Genomic DNA, 18,661 nt, shown 5'->3' with positions numbered 1-18,661 from the left:
ACATTTTTCCTGTTTTTACAACGCTCGATAAATATGAATTAGTTTATTCATTTATATTTATCATGGGAGATTTATCGTCTTTTTCAGTATTTTTAAATTTCACCATTTGAATAAAAAAATCATTGTCAAGTTATCTTATAGATATTGAATAGATGTTGAACATAGATATATTTTAAATAAATGATGCAAAAAAAAAAAAAATATTTTTTTCCTTTTAATTTTATTTTTTTTTCTTTTTTATTCTTTTTACTATTGTTTATTTTATCTTATTTTTTTGTTTATATATTAATTACAATAAAATATTCACAAAAAATCCTATTGAAATTCTCAATTCGCAATCTTTTGAAAAATTTATTTAATTCGACATTATTTAACATTATTTTTACCTATTTTATAAAATCACTCATTCATTATTCTTTTTATTTTTAATATAATTAATTAACTGCTTGTTTCACAAAATATTTTGTATTATTCTATAATAGATGATACAAATAATATAATTAATAAAACGATTCAAATTAAAAGATACAATTATTAATAAAAAGTATAACATGAATTTTACTTAATGTAAAGAATCTTTTATTAAGATTTTTACTAAAGTTAAATTACAATAATAATATAATATATTATAAAAATATTGCATTGTTAGTAGATGTATGGGCGCACTATACTCGTTAATCAATTATTTATAAAAATTCTAGCAGAGATACGAAAATCGTAATTCTAAAACTCTATTATTTACCGAACTACCTGTGATAAAGTTTTCCAATATTTTAACCGAGATATATCGGCGGATCAAAAATATCGGAAAGTTATTTGAAATGTTTGCCTTTGTAAACGAATGTTGAGAAACTATGTCACAACTTTGTGAAATTTGAATCTTTTATATTCTTTTAGGGTTCAATTTCAAAGCTGTTAAAATTGTTCTTAATCTTCTAATATACGAACAAATTTTCTTTATTCATTTTCCACAATTTTAAAAGAAATATATATATATATACATATATATTTTCAAATATTTATATTTACCGTATCTGTTTTTAAAAAAATTATATTTCTAATAACTATAAAATATTGCATATACATTTTTTTTTAATACATCTAATTGTTAATAAGAAATAATTACATATAAAATTAAATTAAAGAAAAAATTGTCCACTTACGTAGAAAGATATCGGCAATAAAAGTCTCGATTGAAGATTAACTCGAAGAATCGAGTCAACTCGAGCCACTCTCGATTTTTGATTACAACAGGGAAAATTTGTAAAAATGACACGTTTTCACAAGGATCAAACGTACTCGCTTATTTTTATCCCAGCCTATTCTATCAAAATCATATCGTTTCGAAGCTTAATTAATTAATGCAAAATCACCAAAGGTGATGAGAGATCTCGGTCTGTGAGTAAGAGGATGTTGGCGATCAAAGCGATCGGTAGCGGTAACGTGGTAACCGTAATCAGGTAACCGTAGCAGAAGGGGCTCAACACGTGTTGTCCCGAGATGCTGTTACACGGCCAGTCAGTCGGTCATCGTCTTCCATTCGTGTTCACTTTTGAAATATCCTGTTCGTGCGCGAACGCGTGGTTCCCCCCCATGTTCAACACGATCTTCGGATGTTTCACCGTTTATTCCATCCTAATGCTCTTATTCGCGAGTGTTGTACCGAGCCCACAATGGAGTGTCTCGTCGTGGTTGTCGTTCGGTATTTATACCTTGATCGCGTTTCCACGGAGCACGAACCAATGGTCGTTTCTGGGCTTGAACTTTTGGCCGAATCAGAGCGTGGAGAAACCTTCGAACGAATTCGATTTGATCGGAAATCCAATCTCGAAGGGTAAGTTCTCGCGGAGTGCCGTTTCGTGTTTCTTTTGTGTCCACCGTTTCCCCGAGACGTTCCACGAGCATCGTATTCGTGTGTTTGCCCCAGGCTTTTCGTTCCTTTTCGAATCTTGTGTAGGATTCACGGAAGTGTTTGGCCTCGAATGGGATGCCGTTGAAAAAGTTACGCTACGTTCCTCGAAAAGGATGAATTTGTATTTCCTCCTTTAAAGTTAATGAACAATTTCGGTTAGATTTGAATTGGTTAATTTCAAAGCGTTGAAATTACGAACGATATTTCAGTTTCAATCATCATTCATCGATGAATAAGTAGTATATTATTAGAACACGGAATAACTGCACGCTTCGTCAAATTTCAATGCATAAGACACTTACCCAAACTCGTACAGCCGCAAAGCGTTAATTGCCAATCACTAAGTAAGAGTAATTCAATCATCTTCCATCGAGGAGAGATCAGAAACCGACGAATTGATTACCTCGGTAATTGTGTGTTCATTATCGCGTGTCTATTGCACCAAACAAAATAGAATTCTAGTCGAATATCGAGCGATATTCGTGTAATTTTAATTACGATATTCATGAATTTATAAGTGGACGACGGAAAAAAATATTTCTCGTCCTATTTTAAATTTCCGCCGTATATCTGAAATTGAATTTACACGATAATAATAAAATAAAATTATATGGATTAAATTCAGATAAGAATTTAGGAAATGAATTAAAAGTAAAGATTAAAATTACTCTATTAAAATTATTATTTAAGATAACGTTCAAAAGATACCTTCATAAATCACCTTGTACATCTTGTTTTCGTTATTTTATTCGATTTCTCGTTTGCATCCCCTTACATGTATATATTTAGTTCTCGACTTCTTCCCCACCCCGGTGCAAGAGGAGTGCCTATCACAAGACAAACGGCGGCAAGGCGTATGCATGAACACGTATGAGTGTCGCATTCAACGGGGAAAGTCCCTTGGACGATGTGCACTTGGTTTCGGCGTGTGCTGCATATGTAAGTAACCGTACCATATTTCGTATATCCTGTTTTATCCACCGTCGATTCATTCGGTGTGTGAACGCATATTATATCCTGCGGTGGAAATTTCGCAGCTGGGAAATAAAGGATTCTGTGCATAAAAGCGTTTAAATTTACGAGGATTTGAACTCACTTCTCGCCACTGCTAATTTGTTTATACTGCCGCGCTGCTCTGTGCAATTAATTCCTTATTCTTTTCGTTTTTCGTGCTTGCTGCTTTATATTCTTCTTTCTTTTCTTTTCTTTTTTTTTTTTTCACTTTTATAAACAACACGATTTTTACGATGCGCGTCGTGATTTTTCTTTAGATTTTTCTAAAGGAATTTATTTTTGTGAGAATTAGAGAACGAGTTGAAAGTATTTATTTATATAATCGGGAAATTGAAGATTAAAATTTTGAATTCTTAAGAATTCTCGAGTTTCATATTTTTTTGAAATACGATGTAGGATATTACTTTTTCGAAGATGGGCCACATTTTTTTTTTTCATTATAAATTCCTTTCTCAAAATTCTGCAATTGAAGATTTTAAGAAAAATTAAAAATCTTCATTAGCAATCAACGGTCAACGATTGTTATTCAATGTTCAGTATAATAATGACAATGCGGTTGTTTTCAATGCTCTATTTGGATAATTATTATTATGTTAATCGAACATGTTGCGGCATGTTTGTGAAAATTCATTTAACCATGAATGCTATTCATTAATCAATTTGTGGGATTTTATATCATAGTAGAAACACTTTGTTTTCAAATAAGTTCTAACATCATATTTCTACATAGGTGTAACATGGTGTAATCGTAGAACTTATTTTTATGCAAAAATTAAATAAAAATTCTACTTATCTGCTCTCTTCGTTTCCACCCACATCGTGTTCTGTCAATCGTAAATTGTTCAGTCCATGAAAGCACTTACACGTACCACACTCATTTCACGTGAACATTTCACGGATATCGTGTCTGAAACTTTACCACGCGATGCACAGTACTATTAATATTGGTAGATTGAACTTGCGCAAAGATTTTACCGCTTTCTGGTTTGAAACTTTCTTCACGATAATATAAACACGAAATGTACCGTAATTTGTGATAAAAAGATGGTTGAAGATGGTTTGCCGAGAAAAATGAAAAATTGAAAGCAAGGTTTTATTCTTCGTTTAGAATAAAAATTGACTTTTATTGAAGATTCTTTTGAATTTCAATTTAATTTTTTTCATTCTATATTATCCAAAAATAAATTATTAGCTATTATTATTAGTAATGATGTTATTAAATTAACTAAGAAACAAATATTGTATCTTCAATAGTCATCTCTAAAATCAATAATTTATTTATTATTAAATTCGCAATTCTTACAATTCTATCATTACTCTTCCAGACTAATGTTATGTTTTAATATTCGAAATTTTTCTTCGAAAAAGATTAAAGTTGAATCGTTCTTGCAATTTTATGAAATTTATAGTCTCATATGAATCCAATCATACTTTTTCCATTAAAAAATCCAACTTCCCATTTCGTTAAAGAGGCGATTCCAAACTTTCGACCGATAGTGTAACTCTTAAATCACACGTCATAACGAAGGGGATTAAATATTCCCCCCTCGTCCATTACAAATTACACGATTAACGCGACTTTGGATCCAATTAATTATATTGGCGTCGACAGATTTGCCGTCAGTGATCCGCAGATTCTCTCGTTCGAAGGGAACAAATGGCTTCTTGAAACGTGCTATTCTTCAATTTAATCGGTTTTTTTTACACGTATACGTATGCGTCAAAGTATTCGATACTGATAGGTTAAAAAATATACGTATACGTTAAAATTAAATTTTACATTGTTATAATATTATTATTTATAAGATACGAGCATTAAACATAAAATAATACATGTGTACGGTACATGTATATATTCTTAGGATTAGCATTAAACATCCTGGAGACTTATTTATGAAGTTATAAATAATTTAAATTTGCGTTAAATGAAACAAGACGGAGATCGATACGAGACAAGTGTCCGAGTAAATATATAACAGATTGAAAATGATAAGAAAATTATAAATCGTGCATAATAATATATTTAATACTCTTTTAAAGGAATGCAAACAAATTTATTACTAAACTTGATAGTTAACGGTATCAATGATGGCCGGGCGCAAGGAATGAATCTCGAGGAACATGCGCGCCTCTGTTGGCCGTGGAGAGAAAAAAGAAACGAGAAAAGTGTGTGTGAGAGAGAGAGAAACAGAAGGAATAGGAGAAGGAATAACCCGATACAAACTCGCGTGCCAGGGTAAAACGTACGGCACAAGTTATACAGTTATTTAATTGGCTCTCGTCTCGTTCGTATGTCCCAGATCTCCGTGTTTCGTCGACCTTTCCGCCAATTTCTTCTTTCAGGATCGCGTCTGAAGGCTGCTGTGATTGCCCGTTAAGATCCTGCTACGAGAACAGCATCGCATTCCTGCCTTCTTTCTCCTTTTTCTCTTACTTCCGTAGAGATTGCCAGCTATCAACAAGTGATTCACGTTCGAGGAATGTTCTCTCGGAAAGTGATCTCGCGAGTTTTAATTTTTTTTTCGTAAAAAAAAGATAAGATTTTTATACATCGAAATTATATCGGTACTATCGAAATCGTGATTAATAAATTGAAAAGGACATGGACGATCGATGAAATTCGATAATATTCTTTATTTTTTTCATTCTTTTTCCTATTATAATAATAATAATTAATAATTGTTCTCTATTTTTGATATTTTTTTTACATGATAAACGACGATAAATATTATGTATTAGTTTAAAAAAATTATAAAGTCATTTGATATCTCTATCATTTCGATCAAATTTAAATTGATTATGATTTCTCATCGTACCGAATTGTGTATAGCTTTCTTCTATTTCTCGTTTCTAACGAAATATGATACGTGAGCAAATTCATAGAACAAGCATCCTTTTATTGTGTGTACGTGCTTATTTTTAGGTTAACTTGATAACCGTTGTAGACTTTTCTCCTTGGGATCATGTATATCGGTGAGGATACTATGTCGAACGCGAAAAACTCTTTAGATATCTCACACCACATCCTGTACATATATTTACACACATATATTCTTTGTACGTTGATACATTAAAGTACTTCTGAGCGTCGTGTTCCTCGGAAATTTTGTGAAATTGAAGGAAAATTGGAAAGCAAAGTATTTTACGTTGGATTACACGGAATTGACTATCTTCGTCTTTGATAAAAAAAATAATTTTGTAAAATAAGTCATCTATATTAATATACCGTTTGCCTTTGACGAATAACTGTTTATAAGTAATATTAATGTACATCTCGTAGATTAAAGTATATCGATTTTAAATTGAGTTCTACTAGGAAATTTTGGTGATCTGAAAATTTGAATATTTTCGAAGATTTCCAACTTGTGATTATATATCGAATAATATATATCGTTCAGATATTCAATAATGTCTGGTTTATTTTCGATAAACGAACAATCTTTGGTTATAAAATTACGAGTGACATTAAATTCTCGATTAATATCTGAAATAGGTTAATCTTTTCGTTTCGTATCATTTTTAACTTTTCTACGGTATAATATTCCTATAATAATAGTTTATAGACGTTCTTTAACGTAATTATTCTAATAGGTATTACTCGAACGAAGGTATTATGGAAACAGAGAGTATTATGGAAATACCGAAATCAAGTCAGAACAGTTCTCTAAAATAACATTCCGATCCCTGAACTTTCTTAACCTCGTATAAATATTCATAAGTTTTTAATATATTCCAAATATTCATCGAATTTTGTATATTTTATACGTCTCGGTAATAAATAGAGAAATAGAGAAATAATAGAGAAATAAATAGTGATATATTTATAATTATATTTATCATAAACTTAATTATACATTATAAATGACATATTACATCAAAAAAATTAAATTTACATAAATAGATCGAATTCTTTAATCGAAATAAAATTATTCTCTTTTCATAACTCGATTAAATATCGTATTATGATCGATAATACGGAAAGATCGAAATTACGATAGATTAAAACTTGATGTAAACACGATGGGAAACCGTGCACTTCGTTCAATATCATATTTCTTAATCGATTCGAAGAAAAATAGATACGTAACGTAATCGCACGATTCGTTCCATTGCTTCTCAGTGTTTCCCAATCTTTCGTGAATCGATCTGATGCGGGAGAAACTATTCCATGATGGTCAGAGGAAACGTCTAGTGTCGGGAATGCGTTGCTTTTCAACCAGTTCAGTTACTAACACCATAACCATCGGACTAACTGTTCTATATACTGTTATGCATATGGAATATGTTGTGTATTGGAACTGTACTTTCAAACAGTTTCCAAATGCCGCGGCCTTGATTCCTGGCCAGGTTATGTCTGATTTGCGAACGCGTGATGCGCGAAAGATCGAGAATACAATGACTTTAATCACAATCTTTCCTTTTTAACAAATTGTTTAATTTTACGGACCGTGAACAGATTCGTCTTTCCAATTTTATTGCTCGTAATAATTTTATTATGCTCCTCTAACAAGAGGACGAGTTGAAAAAGAAAGGTAAGGAGAAAGAAAGAGGGGAGGGGAGGGGAGAAAGAGAGAGAGAGAGAGAGAGAGAAAACAAGAGGAAAAAATGAGATAAAAAGATGCACGTAGTGAAAAGGTCAGGTCTTAAGGGCGTAACGAGACATCGTTCCCCGCAGAGACACCGCTCTGTAAATTTTTTAAAGTTGTCTACCCGCTTGTTTTCCAAGCGAAGGGAAGCGAAAAATATCTGCGCACAACTGTTAACCGTTTCCTCGGGGTTGAAGCCAGTTGAATAGAACCACCGTCACTCTAAAACGACCGCTGAATGGGTGAATAAGAACTCGTTATCAGGGCTTGGGGCTGCTTACGAGACCGTCACATTGCGATTAATAATCCTCCGTAAAAATATTTTCGCAGAAAGTTTTCGAGAAGTTTTCACGAATGATATTTAACTCGATGTGAAAGCAAGTCATTCGTGCCTCCACTATGAATTTCCCTTTAATTATGCGGGTTAAATGGTAATTACGAAGATATCTATTATTCTTGATAATTTTACGATAATTATGCTCGTGTCATACGCGTCTTTTTTTTTTCTTAGAAATATTTATTTTATTATTATATTATTTGTTATAATATTTATCTTCGAACGATTTTTTATTTTTTTTTTTGTTAACATTGTTTGCAAAGTTTCTTTCATTTTGAATATGAAAACTCGAATTGTAATTGAATATGAAACTTGTGAGAGTTATGAAAATTGACACCGATATGCAAATTAATATGGAGAAATCAAATTAAATTTCGCTTACGATATATATGAGCTATTTTTTTTTTTTTAATATATTTATTAATTTTAATAATCGGTACAAATTGATAAATAATCTACGTGAAAATATAAAGCCGAAAATAATATTTTTTACACACCAAAAAATTAAAAAAAGATTTATAAACAAAAATTTATATTAAATTTATATTAAATCATTCGTTCCTTTGTTCGTACCTGGTATAATAAATTTGAATAGCGGTCAAATTTTTCTAAACGTTGGTTTATTTTAATAAAACACGAAACGTTACGTTATTCTACCTATTTAGCTATTTTTTAAGCTATTTATCGCTATTTCGTATGATTTGTATGATTTGTATGCTTCGATCGAATAACACGTTTGAATTAGTTAAATTTGAAGATGCATATTAATATGGATGCATTTACTAATTCATTAAATCATTTATTTTACGAAAATTCTTGCAACAAATGCGATCAACTTCTGTACATTTCATAGACGGTAAATTTAATTTGCAAACTTGATATATATTGCGGAGAATAATGATAAATTATTTATATACGAATATTATTAAATTCATCATTTTACGAATACGTATTTAATTAAATGTTTAAATATGTTTTTCTGTGTCACGAAATATAAAATAGACATATTATTAGCGCATTAATAAATTTAAACTCTTATTACTTATAATGTTTCTCACGTTCATTGTGTAATTGAAGATAAATTGAATTTGAAAAAAATTGCGTATCTAAACACGTGCTATCCAATTAGAAAATTTATTTCACGCGTAGTTTCGTGGCTCGAGCCACGACTTCCTTGCCTATTAATCTATGCCCAGTTTCTCGAGTGAACAGGTATTATCGTATCGCGCATTATAATTCATCGTGTGTACCGTTTGTCACAGTTTCCCCCAGTCGTAGGTGTACAACTTCTTTTTCAACTTCTTTTTCCCGTTATCGTGGACAGGACAGCATATAAAAATATCAGCATATAACCCGATAAAAAGACGTGAGATAATAAAAGAGCAGAAGAGAGTGTGAATATTTTCTTTGGAACTTGGTTGATTTTTTTTTTTTATTTCTTTCTTTCCTTTTTTTTTTTTTTTTTTTTTTACCAATTCCAATGTATAATACACACGTATGAATAAGTAATTGTATAACTTTCCCGCGGGAAGTTATGCGTGTTAATGGAATTTATATCTTCGCGATATTTAGAAGAATTTTATTCAATGAGAAAAATAATATAAAATTTAATACAAACAAGAATCAAGAATGGATTAAAGATATTATACGAGAAAAAAAAAAAAGACTGGACGGTAATAAGAAATAACGTTCGACTTTAATTAATTTATCTTTGTGCTTAGTCGTGAGACAATAATATAATGATATTATAACGCGATAGTAATATATCACAATTTTTAAACGAGATATTATAGTTTCATAATTTCAATAAATTCATCAGCTTTGTCGTTTCGTATCTCTACGTAACTACGAATATCTATGCAAATATGCTAGACCGATATTATTTCTCGAAAACAAATTTTTTCCACGTACAAGGAATCGATTACCATCGATTTCCTTCATCCATTGTCTCTAAAAAAAAAACGCCAATTAAACGGTCGAGGAATTCGATTTTGAAAATGGCACGACCAGGAGAGGGGGGGAGGAAGGGGAAGGGCATAGAATCGTTATCAGTAGATCGTATATTGGAAAACAGAGCGTTCTGACCAAAGCGAATGCACTCGAATTCGTTGTTTCCTAAGCGTTCGAGCAGCACCGAGCTGAGAATCAGATCAATATTTTCGAGTCGATATTCGCCTCGTAGAACAAATATATACTCTACCTTCTACTTTATACATTCTCTGTCGGGCGCATGGAAATGGCCATCGTTGCACATCCATCGTTTCGATTCGCACCTCTTTTCCAGCCTCTTTTCCAGTCCCACGCTCATTTATCTTCCGCTAATTGTCCTTTCTCCCGCCCCCTCTATTAGGTCATTGTTGAATGTTCCCGTGATTTTTCACGGTTTAAGGAAAAAGAACATCTCGAGTAATTTTTTTTCCACAATTTTCATGCAATATTCCATGTACATTAATACGTGCAGTCCTTCGACTAACAAGTTGCGCTATTGGTAAAACTAACATTAACATTTTGTTTTGTATGAAACTCTGCGTGTGTATAGAATGATAGAATATAGGGTCATAGGTGCAACAATAGGTGCAATTTCTTTATATTATCATTCTTTGAAATATCTAAAGCTTTAATATTTTTTTCTTTAAATGTAAGTTTATATAATGGTACAAATGGAAAAAAAAAAAAGAAAAGATTAAATACAATAGCACAAATCAGGTTTAATAAAAATTATATTTAAAAGAATTTGATTTCATTTGATTAAAGACAGATATGTAACCCATGATCTTTGAAATATCTAAAGCTTTAATATTTTTTTTTTAAATGTTTTTTAAAAGTTTATATAATGGTACAAATGAAAAAAAAGAAAAGATTAAATATATATAATAGCACAATTGAGGTTTAATAAAAATTATATTTAAAAGAATTTGATTTCATTTACTTACAGACAGATATGTAACCCATGTTGTAACTTTGAAGGTACTTGCTTGAAAGAATAACTCTGTAATTATTAAATATTCGAATACGAGAATAAAGGCTCGAGATGACCTAATAAATTTTCTTTCTTTCCATCACAAGTCACGGCAAGTTGCGAGCAAGAGGTGCAGAATAATCTGACCTACGTGATCAGCCCCGGTTTCCCCAACCTCATTGACTGGCCCATGAACTGTTCAGTGGTCGTGCGGAAGATCGATAGGCAGGTCAGCCAGCTAAGGATCGATTTCGTCCACTTCAACATAGTAAGCCACGCAACTCTGTCATTCTTTGCTCCACTAACGGCATATTAACCCCTGCGCATACCACGCACTCCTGATTTCACACACACTGAACGTTTCTCCTACCATTTTACGCCTCTTCGCCTCTTTACACACTCTCTCTCTCTTTCTCTCTCTCCAATTGGTCCTTGCTGGCCACCGTTGCTGAGAAACGAAATTATCGGTTGTACACAGGACACTCGGCACGGTTTCCACGTACACACGTTCGCGTGTGGAACTGTTGACCCCTAATTGAGAACGCAAGCAAGGGTTCAGTAACCCGAATATACGTTTCCCCTGTTTCGTTTCGGTGTCCCTCGGTTGACATTTACGAGTGCCTCCGGGGAATTTCGACCATCCTCGTAAAATTCAGCCACGTTGACGAGCAAGATTACCACGTTTTAAATTAACTGGACAACCTTGGAGGAGAGAGAGAGAGAGAGAGAGAGAGAGGGAGGAGGGAGAGGGATGAATTTTTCAGGGTCTTGCGTTATTTAAGGGTGAGCTCTCGTACATCATTTCCCTTTTATGGTTTGTTTGTTGGGTGGAATGGTTATTACGATAGCAGTCGTGTTGCCTCGCCTGCTCACTTCGATAGAAATGTGTCGTGTTCAAATTTTTTGATCGAGTTTTCGAAAAATTGATCTTTTTTCTTCCAATTTTCTTTTTTTCTTTTTTTTTGGGGAGGGGAGGGGGGGGGGGAGAATACGTCGCGTCAAGTTTCATGCAGAAACGAAAAATGTACGAATAGTTGGAAATATTTGCACAAGCTTCACATGCACAAATGTAAAACGGGTGTAAAAAATGTGAACAATCGAAAAAGAATATTACTTTATAATTTAGGTTTACAATTTAGATAATGGGGATGTTATTTTAGCAGAAGCTTTCAGGGGAAATGCAAGAGATTAAAATTAAGATTGCAAAGAATATAATTGTACGTGATGGGGTGTACGTGGAAGACTGTGCGTCCGAGGGTTAATGACATCCTCCTGCATAGTTTCACTATGCACAGGCATAGCACAGGCATCGCGAATTACTATACTTTCTTTTCAGCCAGCGTTAGAACGAGAGGATCGCATTTTCCACACGTATAGTCTGTCGTGTCGTAAGTCGGTGGAAGCAATGAAATTTTTGATGAAACCTTTTTTTTATTTTTCTGAAATGCGTGATAATTTATCGATTTTGATTTCTTAGACGAATTGTTACAATTGGAAAAAAATTTTTGTTAATAATTAATCATTTTTTTTTTTTTTTTAGGGAAATGTTATTGATTCTTTGCAATAAATTCAAAAGAGTTAAAAAGTAATTAGGTAGATTTCTTTTATTTAAAGAAATTTGGGAATGATAACTTTTTATATGGCGTTTAAAATTATCTAAGATATTGGAAGAGAAATAAATGCGTAATGTTCCAATGCTATTTATAAGGAAAGTAAGCTTAATGGTAAATATTTCAATATACTGTACAAATTCTTTATAATATTTGCAAAAAATATATGAAGTAAATCATTATTTAATACTTGTAAAAATACTTGAAAAAACATTTTTGACTACATTCGTTAATATAAATAACCAAACCAGTTTCGTATTGGATTTTACTTTGTTCGTTCAACTGAGTGACCCATTAAACAAGATCACATGCGAGATACAAAAGAATCGTTATTTTTCAAGTTTAATTTTATTCGGGGGAAAGACGTGAAGCATAATTTTTAAAACAGTGAAATATTCTCAGTTCTTCGTTGTTCCAACTGCACCAGATGTCTATATCTATTTTGATAGAAATTTTTACATTTCGTGTGCGTATGTCTATATATTTTTAAAAAAATCTCCGGTTTCCGAAAATAGTATCCATAATTTATGCAATGAAAAAGTCGAATGTAATGGAATAATGGTATCAAGAATTTAAAATGAAATTGCAACTGAATTTCGCTTTTCTCCAGATTTTTCTGATTTAAAAACGTTGTCAGAATGTATACGTTGTGAAAGCGTGTAGCGGAATTCGATTAAAAACTCATACGGTCGAACAGTGAAAAAGGAACGAAATGCGAGGTACGAAGAATCTAATGGAAAATGGATCGTCAGGCATGTTTTGTCGTTAACAAGACAGCAACTAGATCTCCTTTCCTAACTTTTCATAGATTTATTATTCACAACACTTCTCCAAGTGAAATTTATCGAAAAAACAACTTTAAGATCGCATTACGATCGAGTTAGTATCATTGACAGGATTAGCCAGAATTTTGACATTGAGTTTTGTGTTAATTAATTTTTTCTTCAAGTTTGTTGAAATTTGAAGAAAAAGAAAATTATGGAAAATTATAAAGGAAAAAAAACGAAGTATTGCAATAATTTTATTAATATTGACGAGAATTTTGGAAAACTTTTCAATAATCGTTTTAACGAGTTTATCACGAAGTCTTCAAATAAAAAAAAAAAAAAAAAAAAAAGAAATAAGAGTTTTAAAGTTATATCCAAGTTTTGCAGCCATTTTAACAAGTTTATCAAAGTTTATGTATAAAAGTTTATCGAAAAGAAAGAAATCTTCTAACGTTTTGGAATAATTTTAACAAGTTTATTGAAAAGAAGAGTTTCTAGATTATTTTAAAGTTTCATTGCGAGTTTATAAAAATTTATGAAAAGAAGTTTTATATATATATAAAAGAAAAAAAATGTTTTTGCAGCAATTTTACTTTGTTAAAAAGAGTAAAAAACTCGACATTAGTTTCAAGACAGTACAAATACACCCTTTTAAGTATCATCACACGTTATCCTTCACACATTTAGTGATAATAAAACACATAAATAAATTAAGAATTAATAAATTGCATTAGAACAAATTATTTCTAAATTAATTAAATGATATGGTACCAAACCGTTTAAAATATTAATTTGTAATCGATAATTATTTATTTAAATCAATGCTACAAAATGCATCAAAGCTTTCAATTTAGAATTTCAAAATTAATCTCAATTTCTGCGAAACATTTTAGAAGCGAAAATAATATTACTTGATAAAATTACGACTCAATTTTATATAATAAATTAAATGAATTACAACGTAAAGTAATTAAAGTAATTAAAAAAATACTTCAATTGTTCCTTTGTCTTTAAAAGAGGTAAACAAACAAATAAAGAGAATGAAATTATTTGGTAATTATTTAGACTTGAAATAAGATAATATAAGTTAGGATACTGTGATAAAAATCAGTTGCATTTATCGACTTGTTCATTTTCAAGAAACTTATCGATCGTCGTAGGGTCAACCCAATTCAAGGACCGGCGTATGTGATGAAGATATTATGGAAATTAGGAATGGCAAAAGCATATTTCACATGTGCGGATGGAACAGTGGCCAGCATCGTAAGTAAGAATTCCTTCATACCACCGATTTTTCGATATTTCGACGTAATTTATCAATATTTTATTATAAACTCTATTATACGGAAAATATTCGATACAATCACAATAATTTGATGATTGATAGTAATTAACGAGAAAACGAAATTTGGAATGGTACTGATCCATCAAATTTCAAAGAAACGATCTAAAAAATTAGATCTAATAATTATTTTTCGTCTCATTCATATCAGAACGATCGAACGATCTCTTTAAATCAACAATTTCTGCTTTTAATTGTACCTCGTTAAAAGATTTCTTGATTTTCTCTTCTAGTGTCCTGAAAAAAATACAACAGTATCGAGAAAAATATAATTTTTTTACAAAAAAAAAAGTGAAAATCTAAGAATAAAATTTGACTCGACTTTAAATTATTTTACAGAGCATTTGTATATTTTCCACGATCCTTGTTTATCAAACGATTCCCCCTCGAAATTAATAAATCAAACTCGAATTGATAAATGTTTCGCAAGGAATTCTCATTAATCCATCACTTACGATTAAAATCTCACTAATATCGCGTTTCCACCGAACGACAGGGAACAATCAATCTCTCGCTTTACCTTCTCCCCTCGCCAAAAAGAACGAATATGTGTTAGAAAACGATACTTCCCAAGACTCCATTGTTCGAGAGAAGCCTCTCCCTTCGTTAAGGGGATCGATCGATCTTCCTCGATACAACTTCCCTCTTCTGTCGAGTCAACTGTTTAGACCCTCGTTTTTCTCTTCTTCTTTTTTCCTCTCTCTCTCTCTCTCTCTCTAGTATACATCGACATGGACGAGGACGATCAGCCGTTGACGCTGCACTTCCGGCTGCCCGGTGGCCTCCAGTCCAGAATGTGGGAAATGAGAATCGTCCAATTGGACTTCGAGCAGCGCGCCCCTACCGGCTGCCTCCAGTACTTCGAAGGCAACAATGGCACGTTGAAATCTCTAAACTTTCTCTCGAATGGAAGATTTCTGGCCAACCAAGACTACTTACTCTGCATCCGCCAAGAAAGAGGAATGTGCGGAATCTCTTACGCGCCCTGTTCACCCGACTCGTTCAGAATAGGCCCTTCCAGGATGCAATCGGCGAATTACACCTCGAACTCGAACGCGTCTGTCGCCGACCAGGCTCATACAACGAATCTCACCACGAGGAATAATAGCACCGATACCGTGGGATCTATGAACGCCACCGATATCGAGGGATCCGGATCAAACTCTATGGACGATCTTCTGACCTCGATGAACACGAGCAATCCGATGGAGCAAGAAGCAGATCCGTCGGGGGGGAGCAGCGTTTACGGGCAAGAACGATGCCGTGACAGGGTGCTCATTCCCTGTGACTTCGAGGAATTTATCACGGTAATGTTTTCACTTTGTTTGGGAGCACGGATGCCGAGAGAGGGGTCGGTTGATAGGAGAAGTTGTGGCTTTAGCTAGGTTCGAGAGCGCTCACGGAGGAGTGGCTCTTCTGATGGATCAAAAGCTATCAATTATAATGTTACCAACTTTATTATGGCTCTGTTGTTTCATTAGATCGATGAATTCTATGATATGAATTGAACTTTTCGATTTCGTTGATCGTGCAATCGGGTAATTTAATGATCATCGGTTACTGTTGGTTTGAAATGAATGAAGGTTGGTAAGCTTGTTTTATCGGATCGTGTAAATTGTTTGTTTTTCGATATGGTTCGTGTAAATTGTTTATTTTTCAATATGATTGATTGCCGTTTGAATTGAATTTAGAAACTCGATTGTTAAATATTTAAATAAAATAATATTTATTTTTAATAATATTTGTAGGAAAGAGTTATGGATAAATATTCGAAAAAGATGAATTTAGATTAAAATTATAGAAAGTGTAAAATTTTAAAACTCGTCTTTTGAAACAGAATAGTTAAAACAAAATTATTAATTTTATATATTATATTTGAAAAATAATATTCTTTGAAATTGTTTGTAACAATTTTGTTATTTTGATAAATTTATAATTTTTAAAAAAATAATTTTCCAATTATTAGATATAGTATATATAGTAAATCTATTATAAACTTAAATGTGCAATTGCCTCGTAAACGAGGTAGTGCATTTTTGTAATCTCCTGCTCAGTTTCTTCTTGCAGCGGTAAATAGTTTCCATGTAACGGTGAACACTATGAAATATTCCAGAGAAATATTTATTTTAGCCGCAAGCTATGGATCAGTTATCTTAATCGAATCTTCCGATAAAAAATGCTTGAAATTGAAAAATTAATTAACACATTTCTTACAGTTTTTTTTTTCTTAGTAAAAATAAAAGGTTTTTTTTGTGTTTGGAAATTTTTAAAAATTTTTTAAACACAAATTTTTCGTTATTTTGTGTTGGAATTTCTTTCTTTAAACAAGAACTTAAGAATTTAAAATATTTTATTTTTCTTTGAATAATTCAAATTTTATTTTTCTTTGTCATTCCGCGTTTTATTTTTAAAAAAAAATTGCACGCACTTATTTGATTCTAATTTATTCATAAATTAGCATACACATACGTGTAATTTATTATTGTTTGTATTTGTTTAAAATTTGTTTTTCGAATAATTTTTCACACGTATAAAAATGTTTCTTTATAAGTTTCTGTTTTTCCATTTGAACAGATGAAATATGATGTTTGCTTCAAGGATTTGCAGTTACTATGTATTTGCGTATCGTTGTTAATACTTTTTCATATATTTGTATATATGTAATACAATATGTTATTTGATTTATTTATATTCTTCTTTTAGATTTCATTCTAAATGTAATATTTAATAACATAGTTTGATAATTTACAGAAATACATATTTTTCAAAATCATATTTTCTTTCCTCTTCGTTCGCAATAGTTAAATAAATAAATTTAAATCCAAATAAAAATTTGTTTAAATCAAAGATTATTTAAATAAAAATTCTTGTAATTTGTTTGGCTGTAGCCATTTGCATTAGACTAGTAAATTTCCACCGCATGAAACGAAAAAAAAAAAAAAAAAAAAAAGAAAAAGAAAGCAGAGAAAACCATTTTCTTAATTTCTTTCATTTTTCAGAGTATACACGATACCAGGTTGTAGAATTTGTATAACGTGAAAAATTGGAAGGCTTTCTAAAAAATATACACGTGAAAAATGGTTGCAAAAAATGATTCGCTGAAATGATTGAAAATTATTAATCAACTTCTTTGTTCAAAATTTATTACAATATATGTATATATATATATATTTCGTACTTTACGCAATTTTGAATATTTACCAAGAAATTTTCCAGTAAAAGGAAAAAAAGAAAAAAAAAGTATTAATTAATACGATAAAATATAACATGAAAATCATAGGATCAACTAACCTTGTCTCCTTGAACGAAGCAAATGTTCGCTACGTGTAACACGATGACGTTGATGTTCCCAAACGAAATTTCCAAACTTGTGTTTGCAGCCTGGCAACAACGAGGCGGGTATTTGCAACCTTGAACACTGCGGCAATTCACTGTGCGATCGAAACGAGGTGGACGAAGAAGGCAACTGCCGCGTGGAGACTTGGGCAACGCCCTTTCGCATCAGGGTGGCCTTTGGTCCTGGGGAGGATACCGGGACCACGCTCGAGGACAATATTGGCATGTGTCTCGTGTACGAGCAATTATCCTGCATGGCTTGAAGGTACCGTGCCCTTCCAAGTGTGATAAATAAATAGGATGAAACGTGAAACGTTTCACCGGTTATCCAAAGATCAATCGCGATACGGTATTCGAGGTGGACGATGTATTTTCGTGTTTGCCACGCTCGGAAATGATACGAATGAATGTAGTAATTTTAAAATATATGAGAATTTAAACTTTTATAGACTGTTTATTGTTATGAGGTGAATTTAGATGTAGAAATAAATATATAAAATGGTTATATAGTTATTTGATTCATTATGTACACTATGGCGTTTCAATGAATAATCAATCAATGATGAAATTAACGAAACGTAAGATCAATATATTATTGGTTATTAGAAAATATAACAATGAAATATTTATTTGTTTTTGTTTGTGTTTAAAAGTTTATTTTTGTGTCGATTGTTTTTTAAATATACTCAAAATTTTCACATCGTTTTTTTCTTTTTTAATCAAGAAGATATCCTATCAAAATTCTAAAAAAACAAAATATTAAAAAGTACAGTCTTTTTTGGCCGTAAAGACAAAATT

General features: G+C 31.8%; 1 protein-coding gene and 2 long non-coding RNA genes across 4 annotated transcripts; 2 read left to right on the top strand and 1 right to left on the bottom strand.

Annotated features, from left to right (window-relative positions):
- Positions 1-203: 203 nt before the first annotated feature.
- Positions 204-3,075, bottom strand: LOC147656609 (uncharacterized). Its single transcript, XR_015294123.1, has 3 exons — positions 2,621-3,075; positions 2,215-2,482; positions 204-2,043 (listed from the first exon to the last, which is right to left on the bottom strand). It is a non-coding gene; the product is annotated as an uncharacterized LOC147656609 (long non-coding RNA).
- Positions 210-18,368, top strand: LOC105735728 (uncharacterized). Of its 2 annotated transcripts, XM_086914185.1 has the most exons (6): positions 210-1,834; positions 2,702-2,851; positions 10,916-11,076; positions 14,346-14,448; positions 15,248-15,834; positions 17,908-18,368. In XM_086914185.1, exons 1-6 carry the CDS (start codon positions 1,501-1,503, stop codon positions 18,124-18,126), a joined length of 1,554 nt encoding a protein of 517 aa, XP_086770311.1. In that variant the 5' UTR covers positions 210-1,500; the 3' UTR covers positions 18,127-18,368. The 2 variants fall into 2 exon arrangements, with proteins under 2 accessions (XP_086770311.1, XP_086770312.1); XM_086914186.1 differs by lacking the exon at positions 2,702-2,851.
- On the top strand, positions 4,186-6,852 carry LOC147656608 (uncharacterized). Its single transcript, XR_015294124.1, has 2 exons — positions 4,186-6,419; positions 6,518-6,852. It is a non-coding gene; the product is annotated as an uncharacterized LOC147656608 (long non-coding RNA).
- Positions 18,369-18,661: the final 293 nt, after the last annotated feature.

The sequence above is a fragment of the Apis florea genome, unplaced genomic scaffold (assembly GCF_048593485.1).
Source record: "Apis florea isolate Af1SG1 unplaced genomic scaffold, ASM4859348v1 contig_3585_pilon, whole genome shotgun sequence".
In the NCBI taxonomy this organism is placed as follows: Eukaryota; Metazoa; Arthropoda; class Insecta; order Hymenoptera; family Apidae; genus Apis; species Apis florea.
This window is presented reverse-complemented; position numbering and strand designations above follow the sequence as displayed.